The sequence below is a fragment of the Coloeus monedula genome (genome assembly GCF_965178545.1).
Source record: "Coloeus monedula genome assembly, chromosome: 4".
NCBI lineage: Eukaryota > Metazoa > Chordata > Aves > Passeriformes > Corvidae > Coloeus > Coloeus monedula.
In genome coordinates, this window is record NC_138784.1 from 19,558,471 (window position 1) to 19,576,750 (window position 18,280).

The following is an 18,280-nucleotide window of genomic DNA, read 5'->3' on the forward strand; positions in this document are numbered from 1 at the left end:
CTGTTTCCCCTGTATTATGCTTCTCACCTTACCCTCAGAATGGACTTTGTGTGTGGAATGTGAATGAGATCTACCATTCATTTACTTTGTAGGGGAGCTACATCACTGCCCGTGACTACTATGAGAAAGCCTTACAACTGGTTCCAAACAGCAAGCTGCTGAAGGAGAATCTGGCCAAACTGGATCGCTTGGAGAAACGGTTCCAAGAAGCCCAGGAGAAAGACCAGACATAGCAATCAGTCACCAGCGGAAAGACACTCATGCCCCTTGGAGAAGAGTGTGGTGGAAGCCTGTTGCTCAAACTGATGCTGAAAGAACTTTGATAGGATTCAGAATTATGGAAGGCAAACTTTGAATGCGTGCTTAGGTTCGACCAAAGTTACAGGAGACGCTCGGCTCCTGTGGGACATGCTGGAGCATGAATGAAAACCTTCCTTTAATCAAGATTTATGTCTAGGCTCAACCCATTTTAGTCACACCGGGAGTGTGGGTGGGACATGTACCTTCAATATCTTGGTTGTCACCAGGGAAAACATGGAGGCAAAGCACTCATCCATTGCAGCAGGGGTGAAGTAGCACCTCCTGTTACTCCACACAGGCTGACCTCATCCATGTAGAGCACCACTGATGGGCTTCATTGCAAGTGCTGCAGACAGGAAAGATGGTCATAATGGTCACATAAAAAAGGTTCCAAGGGGTTGATGCTGAGGAAATGGTGGCCACTTTTACAGCTCTAAATGTGACTTGAAAGTTATTCTAAAGAAAGGGGAAACTATTTAAATATCACCCTGGAAGGATGATTCTACAAGTAGGACAGATGATCCTTTGAGGGAAAACCTAGCCTGAATGTTTTACTCATTAGACAGTAATTTTGTAGTAATTCAGGTTCATGATGTCACTTTTGTCAAATATCATATGGGTTTACCCTTTGCCCTCTCCCTCCAGGCCAAATAATTATTACTCTGAAAAAAGTTGAAGCATCCAAAGGCAATGGGAAGCTCTAGGATTACTTGTCCTCCAGCTCAGCCCCCAGTATGGAAAACAAACAACCTATTTAATCAATATAGGAGGTAAAGTAAAGCCACAGACAGATTAGGGAACATTTCCTAGCCTGGAAAGGTATGAAGGAGGCTCTTTTATGGGTGTGCAGGGACAAAGCCCATTTATCATGGTGATAACACTGACAAAATACTTGGTCTAAGTGTTCTCACCACTCCCCTAAGAGATACAGAAAATGACCTATACCTGATCAGTCATAAATCTATATTTTTAAATACTGAGGTGGGAAAACAAATTCTCTTCAGAACTGGGGCTTTTATTTTTGAACTTTATTTATTTAACTTATAATAATCAAATAATTAATATATTTTCTCTGTTTTATATGAATTGGGCAGTATCCTTCACAGCTGGCCACATGGCTGGGCGTTGTGACTCATATTGTCTGAAGTTAGAAAAAGGGAGTACCAACAAGGCGTGCTGGAATAATTCCCTCTAGTGATTCTAAGGCAAGTGGCTGCAGAGCACATGGGGCCACACTGGCCATGCAATAGCAGCACTTCTGCTGCTTCCACTGGGGTTTGCACCAGTTCACAGGGAGCGTTACTGGGATCCTGCTTCGTGCCTTTGGGTTTGGACATCAGGGTAGGTCATCAGTTTCTTCCTCCTGCAGCAGTAAACTGCTGGAAAAGTTCTTTTGTTTGAGCTTGAGTGTGGTCAGACCCTGCAGAAGAGCATCCCAGGGTTTGGCATTATTAGTAAAGGACAGTTTAGGTTAGGTGTGCAATGCCTTAAAACACATCTGTCAGGAAAAGCCTGTGTGGCAGGCACCCCTGTGCTGCCCAGATTTAGCTGGCCATGGCACCTCAGCACACTCCAGGTTCTCTCAGTGGGATGGTTCAGCCATGTTCTGGTGGATTGCTGGTTTCGTTTGAAAAGCCTGGTGTCTTGCTGCTGGTGGTGGTCAAATTGCTGAGGAATTATTGATGTGACTCCAGCTGTGTTTGGAGTGCAGGTGCAGTCGTTGCCCTGCCAGGGCTAATGCCAGAGCCATGGCTGTGCACCCACTGAGACCAGACAGGACTGGTCCCCACTGGTCAAGGACACCGGCCAGTGCCTACAGCTGGGCAGAGGTGGGAGGGAGAGACTGCTGGGGGGGGAAGAGGTGGCACCACAGGTGTTTGAGCTCTCTCCCTCCAATCCAGCTTCCCAGGGGAGCACTGGGATCAGAATAAGCAAGTTTTGCTGGTGAATTTTCTGCCCCCAGCCCAAGCAGCTTACTTTACTTTACGGGGCTGGGGGCAGGTTTGAGCTCCTGGGGCTGGTCAGCAACCCTCTCTTTTTTTTCCACACGACTGTTGTGGCTGTGGACTGGCTGAACTGACATTTCTGCAGGTCTCCAGTGCAGGTGCTCTGCTGGACACCATGCACAGAGTAGCTTTGCAGGGCTCTGGGCTGGCCAGGAGATGGAGGTGGGATCATACCAGCACAGTCCCATGGGATGGGGAAACCAAAGTTGCAATGGCCTCTGACAGCAGTCAGTTCCCTGTCATGCACTGCAAGGTTATAGATGGTTCCTTACTGGGATGTTCAGAGGTACCTGGGCCAGAAAGCTCTCTGCCTGTCCCCAAGGTGAGCCTCCCTTTGGGGCAGCTTCTCCAAAGCCCCATGTGCCCAGGCTGGCTGTGGTGCAGTGCATTTGGGGGCTGGCAGAGCAGAGTTTGGTGCAGCCAGCCCTGACAGTGGTACCGTGCAAAGCCCCCCAGGGAGGAGGCATCTGCAGAGTGCTCTAACAGCCAGCTGAAGCTTGGGGAGTAGTGTGGGGAGAGATATGCCTCCTTTAAAAATGTGTATCAACGATAAACTGCCTCATAAAGATATATTAAATAAATACTATATATTCTACAGGCCTCACTGCAGTGTGTGGCTTAAAATTGTGGCCAATGGAACCTATTTTTTCAAATACAGAAGTTGTATTTTTTATAGCAATGCTTCATGAGGGGGAAGACTTAGTTTTATGTTTTTTAACTTCAGCTTAAATCTTAGTTCGTCTTTCCTGAGAGACCTGGTAGAAATTATTGTCTCCTCCTTGTCCTAAAACCTGATCAAAGCCATCTTGACCTCCTAAAATTGGTGTATGTGTAGAAGTATAATACAGCTTTGGATGCCTCCCTCCCAGATCCTGGAGAAGGACTGATTACCATTTGTGCAACACTGTCTCACTTGCAGAAAATGGAGGAAGATGAGACCATGCTCCCAGTAAGGGAGGGGGTTTGGTTGGAAGGCAAGGCATATCCACTTGCCTGAATTGGGCAGACAGCATATCCAGGGATTTTAATGCCAGTTGAACCAGTTTACATTTCTAGGCTAAAAGGCCAGCTCTCCACATTTTAGAGCTGGGTTTATGGTAGTTTTGGAGAGAGGAGAGCTCAATAATGAGCCCCACATTCCTGAACCAGCACTTTATACCCCATCTATGCAGGATGACAGTCTGCAAACTGGCAGCAGATTTGGAGTATGGCTCAGACCATGGGCTACCAAGGCAGTTAAACCCTTGTGAAGTTCTGAGCTGACTCCCTGTTCTGTTGGCACCCATGCTGAAACCCTGTGTTTGTTCAGGGCATAAATCATGTCAAAGGTTTACTGCAGGCAAAATAGAATGGAGTGTGATGTGAAATGGGTTACCTCCACCAAAATGAAATGCTATTGTGAAAGATAAATCGAGCAACTTACCTTGGGATAACTTTATATTATCTTAATTAATCATAGGAAATGTTCTCTTCCTCTAGCATTGCGCAGCTTCTAAAATAATGAGTTATAAATACATTGTTTTCTGCCAACTCCAGTGCTCAGCATGGTTAGCAGAGATTGCAAATTAATAAATGGCTGAAGATCCGTTTGGTGGGGGAGAGTTCATGCTCTCTGCAAGTTGCATTGGCTCAACCTCAGTGCTCACTAATATTAAAGCAGAGAATTAATGGAAAGCTGGTTAGGACTCTCATGTAATCACTGTGCATTTTAATCCTAAATGAGAAACATAATAATTGTGCTGCTTTCTCCTTTCCCCATGAATAATATTTGCAGCTGATGGATTTTATTTTGTTGCTTATTTAAATCCCAGCATTCTTTGCTTCCATCCCTTTTCTACCCCCCAGGATAAATGATGCAGTGGGGGACATTTTCTTTCTCTCACGGACTCCTTGGACTAGATTTTCCTACAAATGTGCAGGCAATTTGTTTTGGCCAAACAGGAATTGAATGCAGCAGTGCAAATGGCCTTCATTCCAGAGATCTTGAGGAGGACAGGGGGCTGTCCATGCATGCATGTGGGTAGAAAGAAATGTAAGTAAAAAAAATCCAAAAGAAAGAGCCTAACTTGCAGGGGAGGCTGGACACCCCTAAAATGATCTAAAAACTATGAAAACTTCTCCATAGTTAAATAAACTGTGTATGTATCTGGCCAGATATGGTGTACAATATTTGGTGAAAGAAGATAATTGTCAGTCTAATTTATTAATTCAGCAATTTAGAATAACCTTATATGGTCTTTTGCCCCACCTGTCCTCCAGCTCAGTGAAACTGAAGCTGGTGTATGCTTAAGTCTCTTCAATCTTTATGTGATTAAGTTGACCAAGTGCTCAATTTCTATCTTTCATATATGCAATTATGCACAAGATTTTGAAAAAATTAGCCCTTAGAAGGCTTTTTGCCCAAGCTTCAGTCTCTTGAAGCAATTTCAAAATGCACCATTTTGCTTTCATGTACATTTAAACCCAGCAGCAAAAGAAAAAGAAAAAAAAAAAAGAAAAGACAAGAAAAAGAAAAAAAACAGCGCTTGGCATTCACTGGTGTTTTAATGTGGCAAAGTTGCTTCAGGTAACCTTGATAACTTTGTGCAAAAGTTCATTGCCATGTTTGTACTGACTTGCTGAAAATTTTTTCTTCTAGAAAATACCCCCAGTGGTATCCTCTGTAAAAGTTATGGTTTCTACAGCTGTATTACAGTAGAAATTTCTGCCTGAAGTGGATGTCACGCTGCTTGTTCCTCTCATGCAGGAGTTGTTTGCATTGCCTGTTGTTCACATAGTTCTTATTTCTGTACCTACTTTTTTAAAATTTGCTGTGCATATCTTTTTAAAAAAGAAAAAAACCAAACAAAAACAAACCCACGAGGAAACAGCCCGTGGATTAGAAATATTTTAAAAATAAATTCATTCTTAGCAGCAGCTGGATGTATGTCAGTGATGAAGGAGTTTGCAAAGTCTTTGCTTTTTTCACTGTGGGATTTATGGCTAGATTTCACATAAAGGAGTTATGCTCGAAATCTTTGCAGAAGAAAATGTATGTAAATGTCTATTTTATATAAAAAGTAAGAAAAGTAAGTGCTGTGCCTGGTTTTGTTCTCTTCCTTTAGGACCAGCCATGAACAAGTTCTTCTGGAGGTGGAAGGGCCAAAGTTTCTTACTCCACTTGACTTACATTTTATTTTACTTCCCCTGAAGTCCAGGTTATTGGTCATGTAGGAGCAACTATGCAGCATATGTGCTTGAGTCTGGACATATAAAAATATTCAAACAGGCATTTTTTGGAGCCTGAGCATGAGAAAAGATGTGGGCTGGTGATGTGGTGCTCATACAGTCTTGATGACTGGACATATTAAACTGACATAAGCTCTTCCTGTCAGGCTTTATGCCTCTTGTCAGGAATGCATCAAACAAGTCCACAGAGTGCAAAGAGAAAAAAATAGAGGTTAAAAAGAAACTAATTTTGTTGTAAATCCCTTCTTCCTGACACACATTCCTAGACGCTCCTGCATGTTTCTAGGGTTTGAGTTCACTCAGGGGACAGTGATGGTGATAAACACCTCTGTTGAAAATGGACCTGAAAGAGAATCAAAAGCCCTGAACACATGCCATGGTGTTTGCTGCCATCCTGGTGTGTGCAAAAGGCTCTGTAGCATGAAGGGGAATTGCACACTCTGAAGTCAGGCTGTACACCCTGACGTTCTCCCAGATCCCAACAATGAATCTTCTACCCAGTGCCCACCTAGGTCCCTGCAAGGCCTGAGGCACCTCAGGTCCGCTGGCAGTGATGAGGGGGGACATTAGATCCTGCTGCTTGACCATGAAAACAGGCAGCAAACTACAAACAAGAGAGCCCAGGGAGGCAGGAACTCCCAGTGAGACATGATTGGAGTCTCCAAGCCCTCCTGTGTTGCAGCTCTGCAGCCTCAGCTCCTGAAACTGATTGGGGCTGATTAAGGGGGCTGGTTAGGTGGGAGGTAAGTTGTTCCTCCTGTGAGATGCAGAGTATAGTCTGGGCTCCAGCAGTGGTTACTTTTCCCAGGCTGTGGTGGGAGCAGGCCTTCTCTCTGCTTGTGGCCCTTCTTCATCTGTGTGGTGAGTCCTGTGCGTGGTCTGTGGGGGCTACAGCAGCGAGCATCGCGGTCATCTGCTCTCCTGAGGTACCAAACAAGTGAAAGTAGCCAGTCAGTTACCACAGATTGTGCCAGGGCTTGGTGTGCTTGCCCTGGTGAGTGATTTTTAGGCTGCCCTTGCTGTAGCTGTGCTGGGACTGGAAGCCTTTTATACCTTCTCTGTGTGGGTGCTGCTCACCACAGCCCTCCTCGGCTGCTGTGGCAAGTGACCCATTCCCTGTGCAGGCTGCCCAGTCATCCCCTGGCTGTTCAAGAAAGACAAACAGCTTGGTCCTGCTGATTTGATAACTGTTCTCCCTAGGGCACCAGATCAAACCCTTCTTGTACATCCTGCTGCAGTGGCTAATGTATTCATAACTCCCTGTCTGGCCTGTTCCTACACCCATGTGAAAATGTATGTCCTAGGGATGCTTTTAGGCAAGAGAGGGAAATAAGCACTAGACAGGTTGTGAAGTGGTTCAAGCCAGGCAGGAGAATGATTATGTTCAGAGTAATTTGCTCTGGTAATGAATAAGGAGCTCGAAACATCTGTCCTGCTGAGTCAAGAGATGGGGTAACCAGCTAGCTGCCATTCCTCCCACCCTGCTCCAGTATGATGCTGGTCCTTCTGCTGCTGCTAATGTCATTTCTCTCACCACCTAAGGGAACGGTGTTTTCTCCATCATTTACCACCTTGATAAAGTCTGTTTATTTTCTGCTTCACTAGTGGACTTGCTGCCATAGCAATAATCACCACAGTCTCTTACTGGAAAAGCCAGTCAGCACCAAGGGATATAGGGAGAGTTTGGTCCAGGTCAGTGGCTTAGAAAATTGTGCCTGAGTTTTGCAGTGGTCAAGTGCTTTGAGAGGTTGGTCTGAACAGGGCAGCTGAGCCCCTGAGCCTGGAGTGTTGGAGGAGTTGTGCAAGGTTCCCCACAACCTTGTGGGGTGAGTCCCACTGGTTACTGCTGAGGTCATGGAGTGCTTGGTGGTCTGGGTAGAGGAGGATGATGTGGGCTCCTCGGTGCACTGGCACTCTGATATGGTGGTGTGAGAAACTGGTGAGCTTTCTATTGCCTGTCAACCTTAATCAAATAGCATCACCTTCAAACCTACACAAAGGGTATGAGCTCCAAAGTTAAGGAGGGCTGGAGTGGTGTCATTTTGGATTCAGTCTTGTGGTGACTCAAGTGAATTATTCCAGGCTCTCACCAGAGCAAACACAGTGTGAGTACCTCCTAAACCGTGAGCATTGTATTGCTTATGTTTGCACGGCTGGGAACTGAGATCTTATCCCAGCCTTGGCTTGGGAGAGGCAGGGGACCCCTGCTATTGGCATGAGGAATACATCAGACAGCAGTGATTAACACAGCGATTTTTAGCTGGTGCAGATACAGGCCAGCTGAAAGGAAAGGAGGAAGAGCTGCTGTCCTCTTCTCAGCAAAACAGCCAGAGGCCTGATACAACCCCTGTCCCAGAGCCCCCAGCCTGGAGAAGCAAACCTCTGGCTGGTAGGAGAAGTCGCAGTTCTTGTCTTTTTTCGTTGTGTCCCAGGTATTTGAGATCACTTTTTTCTGTGTGATCCTGGCTGTGATGGTTGAGTTCTGGGCTGGCCCAGGAGAGCAGCACTCCCCTTGCTCCCCCACCCTGTGTGGGGTCTGCCAGGCCTGTCACTGTGCCCATCAGTCCCTGCTGGGTGAGGACTGGAGGCATTTTCCCTAGAAAACGTAAATTGGGCATTGCCACGGATTTATCTCAAACTGCAGTTCAGTGAAGCATCTAAGCCTTAATCAGAGCCAGCTGTCCCCAAGTCAAACTGTCCCCATGCTCACTGTCCATATTACTAAGGCACGGCTGGTGCCAAAAGCGATGTAAGAAAGCTGTGTCTCCTTGGGGTGTGTTTCAGACCAAAGCCAAGACTGGGGGCTGGGCCAGCTCAGTTCAGAGACAACATCTTTCATGATGACTTTACTGGCACAGGTTAAGTACCTCAGGGCACTTAAGGCATGGAAGCTTTTAAAAGGAAACTTTGAGTAGTCTGGTGAGGTCATTACAACCTGTTGCACTTCTTAACTTAATTTTGTAAGTCCCAGTAGCATTTCATTAAGAATAATTAGGCTACTGCATGAAATCTAAATTTGTTTTTTTTATGGCTGTGCACACACATCATGAAAGTACCTCACAGGAGACCTCAGCTTTGCACACATCAGCTTCTTATAAAGAATTGCAATTTCTCTGCGTTTTCATTTATCTCCATATAATTGCCTTCAGCTTGGAGCTCAGAATGGAGTCAGGAAAGCTGTGGCACCTGGGATTTGTCTCATTAATTCCCTACCTGCCAGAAGAGCCTGAGGTAATGCATTTGAGCATGTGGGGTCTTGTCTCACTGAAAAACATTCTTTTCTCGTGTCTCCGATGTAGCCTGAAGTGTTTGTCCCACTGACCCGGAGAGCCCAGAGGAGGCTCTGCAGCTGAGATTAATTGTTGGCAGACAGTTGGAGCCTGGAGGGCAGCCCTGGCAGGTCTGTGTTGCAGTGTGCTGCCCTCCTCTCTGGCAAAGGGGAGGAGAGGCAGACCACATCTCTTTTTCATCCTCAAATCACTGAATGCTGGTCACTCAGGAGAGGAAAGTCCTTTTTGCACAGCTTTCCAAGTCTGGTCCAGGGTGTGGAAATCTCCATGCTACCGTGGTTCTTTTAAGTGTCTCAGCCACTAATTAGAAATGGTTTTGTCTTTAAAAGACCCTGCTCACTTAAGCAGGCATCCAGAGGAGCATTTCTGAGGCAGGAGGAGAAGCACTGGTGATTCCTGGCAACTGTCCCATCATTCTTAGTAGTCATGTTGGCTTCTCTACTTTAAATGCAAGACCAGCTTCACAGGCCTTGCTAAAGACTTCTTAATGGGCAGGGACAATGATATAAGGGGCCCCTTTTATAATCCATTATATTTTAATTGCAGACCAGTCATCTTCACATCTGTTTCTTGCCCAACTTGAGGATCCTTTTTGAGGACTAATGCTGAATAATGAGAAAGTTGCTGTGGTATAAAAATTTAAATGTGCAAGATTAACCTTCGCAATGAGGCACCTCCTCGTTTCTTCATTCCAGGCAAAACCAGTCAGTGCTTTTACTCTCCACTGTCATGTCAGTGCTGTCCCTGTGTTCCCATTACTGCAGCATTTGCATTGCCGGGCAATCCTGGTGTCAGACTTTGCTGGGAAGCATGGGAACTTTCCATTTCCAGTAAATAGCCTCCTGGGATTAAGGCTGAGCTGTGCCATTACTGGGTCTGTTACTTATGGCTGGAAGTGATTAGAAAATGAAAGTAAGGTTTTCCCTGAGCTGGAAAAAAAATAAATCTTAATTTACTCGAAAGCACTGAGGCAAAGGCTCATGGTGAACCCTGGATACCTTGATTCAAAATGCTTGAGGCCACGCTTCAGGGGCAGGCAGCCACAGCAAAGTGTGTGCCTGCCAGGCTGCCTGGACTTGCCATCTCCAGAGGCTGCATGGGTGAAATAGAGTGGTGGTAATTCAATAATTAAACAGTAATTCAGCAGCTGGACTTTTTTTGTCCCACCCTGCAGTAGAGCACTTGCTGCATCCCTAGAGGAGGGTAAACACCTTCACTAAAGATCTGGTCTGCTGAAGATGGGATCTACTGTTCATCTGTTTATTGGGTAACTGCCCTGATAGTGGGTCTATCTACTAAATTGCTAAAAGAAATGCTGAATGGAAACTCTGCTGGAGCTGATTGCACTGAGTTTAACTGTGACATTATATTGCTTATAAAATATGCAGAAAAACCCTAATGGGCATACACTTGCCTAGTGTTAATTTAAGCTCCATGTAGCTGCCTAAAATAATCATAAAGATCTTGGATGTAGGCCTCTGCTTATCTCCTTAAATGCACCGATAACAAAATTAGGAGGATTTACGGGGCCAAAAATATCTGGCAATCAGTTCCCATTGCTTTTAAAGCTTCTCACATGTCTTTTAGGATCCCAGACTGCAGGTAACCAAAGCTGAGCTTGATGTTTCAAGGTCCAAAATGGCATGGAGGCTCTGTGAGGCCCAAGGTGAAGGATAAACTATCCTTTTCCCTCTACGGAGCTGGCAGCAATGAAATTTGCTGGCACATCTCCTGGCAGCTCTGTGCTTCCCAGGTATGAACAGTGGCTTGATGGATAGCAGATGAGAACATCCAGTCTTTGCAGCTGGAGGTCAGGGAATCCTCTGCGTTGCTAATGTGAAACCAGCCTGGCTGAAAGTCCTGGTACTGAAAACCAGCCCCAGATCCAGGGCAGGACCACACTGAAGGGTTGCAGACTCAGTGTTTCCTCAGTTATGCCTCAGTTCTTATTTAATAGCACAGTTGGGTTAATTCCTGTCCTAGGTTTTGATTAATTGTCCCAGAAGTTTATCCCTCAGTGTCTGTGCTCTGGCTCCACCTGTGCTTGCTTTGTGAGATTCCTGCATGTCCTTGTGTTCCCCTCATACAAGGGTGCTGTTTCCTCCTCAGGTAGCTGCTGGAAAGCCCCTGGCTTCCCTGTGGCCATAGCCCTGGGCTATTAGCTAGCTATGGGCTGCAAGGGTGTTGCCCACCAAGGAGCAAACTGGATTAACTCCTGCTTCCAGTACTTCTGCAGGCAAAGGAAGAGCCTAAGGAAGCAACTTCAGGGTTTCAGCATTGGATGTGGCACAAGTCTCTAACTTCCTAATCTTTTCAAAGGCATCCCCTGTATCATATAGAGAGATAAGATGGGTTGCAGCCAACCGGCCATGACTGCCTGTGGCCATGAGATGGCAGATCAGGCAACATCAAGTAACAATCTGTCACTGTCATGTCCCAAAACACTGGCTGAGATGGTGATGGCCTAACAGTTTGGCCATAATGGGAGGAGCAAGGGAAGTAAGACCAGAGAAATGTTCACTTCAGGGCTCAGACATCCTGCTAGGCAGTGTGAGGAAGGCTGCCTGAGGGGCTGCCTGTGTGCCTGTGCTCTGTGGCTAAATAGAGGTGTCGCTAGGCATGGACTAGGCTTGACAGCATCTGTGGAAGCTACAGGGATCCCTGCTTTGCTCCCCTGAAGGCTGGGCACTGCCAGGGTGCCATCAAAGCTTCCAAGGAGAACTGTGATCCATTTTTCTCCTGATATCGAGGAAAAGCAAACCAATATGACTCTGGATTGAACCGAGCTGAATCTTGAGTTTTGCATGATCTACACAACTCCTTTGATCTGATCAGTCCAGGTCTTTGGGGACAAACATGTGAAGAGTTTCTCACAAGCACCAAGCCATTCCAAGGAGAGTGATAGAGGCAGTCCAGTGTCCTTGTCTCTGCTAGGTTCTTCCACCTCTTTTGTCCTCTTCCCAAGTATCCTCCTGCTTACATTAACATTCAGTCTTCCTGATCTCTGCCTCTCAATTTGGCACATATACATTAACCTGCATGTGACTAACTTCAATTTGTATTCTCATTTTATAAAAGCCCACGTGTGACTGTGATGTTTTGGGAAGGGAATTATTGGAACAGTATGACTTGAAGGAAGTTTGTGCCTGTAAATCAGATATGTCGCTGGAAGCATATTGTTCATGCACTCATTTGTGCACCCTTTCCTCTGCAGGGGATGGGGTTCAGCCCATCTGCCTTCCCCACAGGGATGGAAACTTCTAGGCTGGCACACTGTGTGTGGCCAGTGGCTGGGACAAGGTGTCCGAGGGTGAGTCAAATGGCAGGGTGTCCTGGCCACAGCTACAGGAAGAGAGTAATGGATACAGGAAAGGAGACTTTCACAAACAGAAATGCAAGAGAAGGTGACTCCTGCCAGATGGAATATTCAAACACCCCTTTGCTCATCAGGTCTCCTCTGCTTGTCAGAGGAGCAGCCCCTGTAGGGATGTGCAGATCAGCATTTTGCTGCAGCACGGGACCTTGGAGCACGCTAGGGAAGGTTGCGCTTTGCCGCTGTGCATATTCATGTGCGCGTATTGGCGCCTGTCATGAGCGGAGCCATCCCCACAGGGTGGGGGCACTGCTCCTGTCCTGCAGGAGGTGGAGCTGCCCCTCATCGCCAGCCAGATCTGAGTGGCAAGGACCTGCCCCGGTGCGGGGCTCCGTGCTGTGTGTGGTGTGCAAGGTGACAGCTCGCCTGCCCTGGCTCCTCTGGACAGCAGCTTTATCCTGTCCACCTGCAAGCCTCCTCCTCTCCTGGGGAGAGAGGGAAGCAACAGCACTGAGAGTGCTGCCAGCACTTTGCTGAGCAAGGGCTTTACAAGGAGCTTCGGGATAACGCAAACAGGAGCTGTCTTTCACAGGTGGGAGTGTGGATGTGACCAGGAGACTGACGCGTGGTTGGCTCTTCCCCAGACCTGCCCTGGGCATTTCCAACAGCAGCACCTCCATCTCTGCAGGTGCCACCACCTTTGCTGAAACCCGGGAGGACCTTCAGTGGTCAGACTTCAGGCAGTGGGCAAGGGACCCTGGCATGGGCAGTGCTGCCAGGAGGCTGGAAAGAAGGCAGTTCCCACCTCCTCCTTGATGTCCCCTTGCAGACACTCAAGCCTTTTGATACCTGCTCTCAGACAGTCCCACAGGGCAATGGGCTGCAGCAAAGGAGTTTGCTGAGTGCCAAACTCTTCTCTGGTGGTCCTAACAACATGAACAGAGCCAGACTTGCCCTGCCCTAGGGCAGGCTGCTGGTCAGGATGTCACTTGTCTCCTTGTCACTTGTACTTGCATGAATGTTTCTTTTTTTCAACCAAGCAATAGCTTGGGTAGCTCCCTGCTCCCTGTCACACCTTGAATGAATATTTTCAAATCAGTGCTGCAGCTGATGTTAGCAAAATGGCTTTCATTTTTACATTCTTCATGGAAAAAGAGGGGCTTGTGTATGGGAAAGGGCAGGCTGCCAAACTACAAGTCAGATCAGGGGAATGTAACAACAGGACTTAGATTTGTGGGATTTAGGTTAAATGGTAACAGCTGAATGAGCAGGGCTGGTGCCAGGTTCCCGTGACAGGGAGAAGCAAGCAAGCAAGGTTGTGTTGGCAGAAAAGCTGGCGTGTCATGGAAGAGCATTAAAGGTTGGGAGCAGGAATAAATGTCACCTTTCCTGCCTAATGGAATTTGGACAGGGTGACTCTGGAGGCCCCTTTGTGTGTCAGAGGACTGGTGGCACCTGAACACTGGTGTGGTGTCGTGGGGGTCAGTTGTGCCAGGGGATGGGATGCTCCTGTGAGAAGCACCGTGGCCTGGAGCTCACCAGGCATCTTCTCACATGTGGCTGCATTCATGACTTCCTTGCCCAGGGCAGGTATGAGTACTGGGAGGTTTTTTCCACTGTTTAGACTATAGGGATCCAAATTGCCCTGCTATTGCTGCCTCCCTCCTTTCCACCCACAGCAGTTCTGTTCAATTTCCAGACCCTGAAACAGCAGCAGGTGTAGTATCTTTAATCTGGGATGGCAAAACCAAAGGTTTAAGCACGTAAGTCCCCCTTCAGAAACCATGCTGTAATAGCAAATCTGACCCTTGCATCCCCTGAAGGAGAAGCAGAAGTCCCCTCAAGCTGCCCTTCTTCTGGCTGAATGCAGCCCTTCCAGTTTGGTGAGGTGCCCCTTGAGTGCTGCATATCAGCCCTGCTCTATTAAAAGTCTGCTTTGAACACTTGCCAGCTAGAAATCTGAACTGCTGTTGTGCTCCTGAAGCAGCGTGCAGGATTGATCAGGGGTTATCTCCTCATCAAATACAACTTTGAACATGAAAGGGAAGAGGGGCATGATATTAAGTGCTGCAGCTCTCGTGGCTTATTGGAAGTGCCTTTTATAGCTGGGCACAGGTTTAGCGACTCCCCACTGGCCACATGTATTTGTCTGCACAGATAATTACAGGGCTGATGCAAGTTATTAAAGAGATGGTGTTATTTCTGTCATAGCCATCAAAGCTGAGGTGTTGGTATTAACTAATACCTAACCTATTATGGCTTTCCTAGGAGTCCTTAATGATTATGCTTTCAAAGGGGCACTATCTGCAGCCAGGAAGGTGCCTCTTAATTGGGAGCAATAAAGGAGCAGAAGCCACGTGGCTCCAAAGTGGGTGTTACCATTTGCAAAGCAGAGCTATCCGGATCCGCACACACCAAATGCCCATAGGAGAGGAAGGGAAGCTTGATGTAAAAGTGATGCTTCATTAGAAATGAGCTTGGAGTAGCCATGTCAGCTCTTAGGAGGCTGAATGAATGTGAGCTCACTGTGGGACAGCTGGTGGGACAACTCCTGAAAGTTTTGGGATTTTTAAGTAGGACTTTGGGAAGGAAATTGCATGTTCTCCTCCGAGGTGACTCTCAGCTGCATGATAAGCCGTTTGTGTTTGAAATAGCTGCAGTATCTTAGCCTGTGCCTTGGCCAGTTGTGCCTGTACTGCAATACCCCATATAACCTTTTTCTCTCCCTGGTTTATGTGCCAAGCCCTCTCCCTGCACCAGCAGAGTGAGGTTCCCAAGGCATCCTGCTCTTTGGAGAAGGTGGTCTCGTTCTGTACCCCCTGGCTTTGGAGTATAATGCCCCTCAGAGCAGGTGACTGTAGTTTGGCTGTAGTAGCCAAACAATGATTTTTCCTCATGGCACCCCCAAAGTGTTTCCCAGGGCTCAGAAGCCCCAGCCCCTTCCAGACCAGGCACCACTCTCAGCAGCACCTGGGTGACAGTGGCTGTGTGCTCCCTGCAGTGCAGATCCCCCGTTCTGCTTGCTGGGCAGGATAATGCTGCGTGGGAAGGCAGCAAGACACAAAGTCTATTTGTAATACAGATTCTGTACAAGCCACACTGCGGCTGGAGATCTGTTGTACCCTTTATCCTTTGGTCTGGACATATCAGTGTCAGCTCACACAACGAAGCTTTCAGCTACAGGAGGCAGGGGAATGAGAAGGACAGGGCTGGAGGTATGTCAGTGCCACAGCACAAAGCTATCACTGTAAGGAAGCATAAAGGCCCCACTAGTGCTGAGCAAATTCATGGCAGTCCTCTGCTACTGGCAGCTCCCTCCCCAGCCACCTGATGCCAAGGGGGAAGATGATAAAATTTATCAGGTGGAGCCAGTGACATCAGTTATCAGCTTCTGGTGCATGACATTCCCAACTCGTGGTGGGACTGACAAGGGCAAGGCTCAGCCATGCAGAAACACACCTTTACTATTGCTTGCTTCTAGCCTGTGCACCTGGAACAGAACAGTGCTAGAGGACAAAATCACCTCGAGACTCTTCACTAAATTAGATGTAGAGTACTAGCTTGGATGTGACCCTAAATACGTGTCCCTCTATTTGAATGGAAGAGAGCTAATTAGTAAGTCCGGGTGCCTTGGAGGTGTGAGGGTTTCTGGGTATAGTTTCATGTAATTCATTGTCATGAAAAACAGCAAATCTATCTGGCCCTTGAAAGCATTTTGTGTTTTTCGGTAGGAGTCTAAAGAGCTGGAGAAAACACCCAAAATGAGCAGGGCAGGGACTGAGGGTCACGTTCATATTTGTGCTGGTATGCAGTGCAGTGGGATGGGTGTCTCAAAAATGTCTTTCAACTGTGCATGATTATGTGCCCTGTCTGCTTTGTCTCCAGTATATGTTTTACTCCTACAGAGTAGCAGAAGAAACTGAGTGTTTAGCTGGGGTCTGTCCAGATCAGCTTCTCGTGTTAGCACAGCCAGTAATGTGCTGGAGACACAGCTCAAAGGCTGGCTCTGGGTTCAAAACTGGCCATATGCCACAACAAGCATACAGGTTACTGGGTAACTGCAGATGAGACAAAGAAATGTGGCCTGTCGTCCCTCTGAAGTGGTAATAAATATTTCCTGGGCATATTGACTGCCTCTGCTCTTTAACTTAGTAACGGTGATGTGTTGGTTATATTGTTGATCCTTAGTCATGCAATTCATCCTCTGGGAATATTTGGTTGTTCGTGTGGTTGAACTTTTGGGTGAAATCCCATCTCCTCAATTTCTTTGTACCGCCTCTAAATATTTTACAGGTAATAAAAGTCAAATAGTCTCTCCTCTTGATCTGAGGCAAGACCTTCCCTATGGGATCTAGCCTGGTGAACCACTGGGAGATCTGCCTGGATAAATGTGTGTTCAGCCCACTCTTACACTAACTCCTTGTCCCCCGCAGGTAAATCTTGCAGGGATGTCCTCCCAGCCCCTCTGCCGGCAGAGTCAGACTAGACCACAGCTTGTTTCTGACGGAAGCAGTGCTGGCTGTGGCTGTAGCTCACCTTCAGGGCCATCCATAAGGACTCTGAAGCAAGTGACCCTGCTGATGCTGTAGAAACTCTCTTCCTCTCCTTCCTGACCCCCTTAAAATAACAACTCTCCTTAGTGTGCCTGGCTTCCTCAAAAATCAAGTTGTTGATTTGTGTTTATTGCAAGTACCATGTGTTAAATTGTGTCCCTTGCTGTCTGAGTGTTGAGGGCTCGGCCAGTGGCAGTGCCGCAGTGTTAGCGGAAGAGGGGAAGATTGATACTGCTAATTAGCTTGGCTTGTATCCCAGGGACATGAAGTGCCACTGGCTCATTGAAGGTCCAGCAGAGGATGTCATAAAGGTAATAAAAGGAGAAGCTGCACTTAAACCTTTGCGCTAAGAACTGTTCAGGGGAGCAATTCAATAAAATCCTACCAGAAACATCTGTGACGCACAGGACTGTAAATTGTAGAGTTTCCAGGTCACAATTCTTTGCAGGGCGTATTTTGTCAATTAGGCATTGCCTTTGAACTCCTGTATGGGGGGTTGTGACTGTTGTAAGTGCTTGAAACCTGTAGCCACCAGTCTCATCTCAGGACAGCTTTTTCTTGAAGTCCAGCACAGGTTTGAGGGTGAAGGGAAAGGGGAGAGCATGTTGCAAACAATAGAATCAGGCTTTTTCTCAAGGCAGTATCAACCCCCCACAAACTCCTCCTTATTGCATACCAAAGTGTCTGCTTCTCACTGTGCATGGGCTGTCTGATACTAGTTCCCACTCCTAGTACCAGCATCTCTTAATTCTTACTGTCTGTTGCACCAGGCAGTACAGCCTGTGTTCAGCAAGCAACCCACCAAGCTCGGGGTGAGCCCTGTTGCCGTTTACATCATGCAAAGCAGGAGCATCTTTCCTCCCCTGCTGGGAGAAAGCAGAGGTGGAAAACTGTGTCTTGTTTTCATCTAGGATTCATCTAGAGTTAATTTTCTTCCCAGTACGGTTCTGTGTTTTGGATTTAGAATGAGAATAGCATTGATAACACACTGTTGTTTTAGTTGTTGCTAAGTAGTGCTTAACTCTGAATCAAGGACTTTTCAGTGTCTCATGCTCTGTCACTAAGGAGAGGCACCAGAAACTGGGAGGGAGAGTGGCCAGGGCAGCTGACCTGAACTGGCCAAAGGGATATTCCATACTATGGAATATCAACCCAGTATATAAACTGGGGGGAGCTGGCTGGGAGCTGCTGATCACTGCTGGGGGACAGGATGAGCATTGGTCAGTGGTGGTGAGCAATTGCATTTTGCATCACTTGTCTGTCTGGGGGTTTATTCCTCTCTCTCTGTCTTTTTGCTGTCTCCAATTGCATTACAATTATTAATATTATTATTATAAATTTTTATTTCAACTGTTCTCATTTCAGACTCACAGGTTTTCCCTTTATTTTTCCCCAATTCCCTCCCCCATCCCAACAGAGGTGGGGAGAGATGGTGGTATGTGAGTGGCTGTGTGGTGCTTAATTGCCTACTTTGGTTAAATCGTGACACGGTGTTAAACCAAGGGATGCTTGAGGATATGGAGACCTTTTCTTTGGTTTGCTGCTGCTCTGTTGCTGTGAGAACCTGCAGTCTGGAGAAAAACCAAAATC

General features: G+C 47.0%; 1 protein-coding gene across 4 annotated transcripts in view; it reads left to right on the plus strand.

Annotated features, from left to right (window-relative positions):
• Positions 1-5,331, plus strand: part of TMTC1 (transmembrane O-mannosyltransferase targeting cadherins 1) — a gene marked incomplete at its 5' end in the record, with an annotated part of 152,155 nt that extends 146,824 nt beyond the window's left edge. For all 4 annotated transcript variants that reach the window (XM_082280324.1, XM_082280323.1, XM_082280322.1 and 1 more), the window contains one exon: positions 93-5,331. In XM_082280324.1, coding sequence (XP_082136450.1) covers positions 93-233 — 141 coding nt within the window. In that variant the 3' untranslated portion in view covers positions 234-5,331. The remainder of the gene's footprint in view (positions 1-92) is intronic.
• Positions 5,332-18,280: the final 12,949 nt, after the last annotated feature.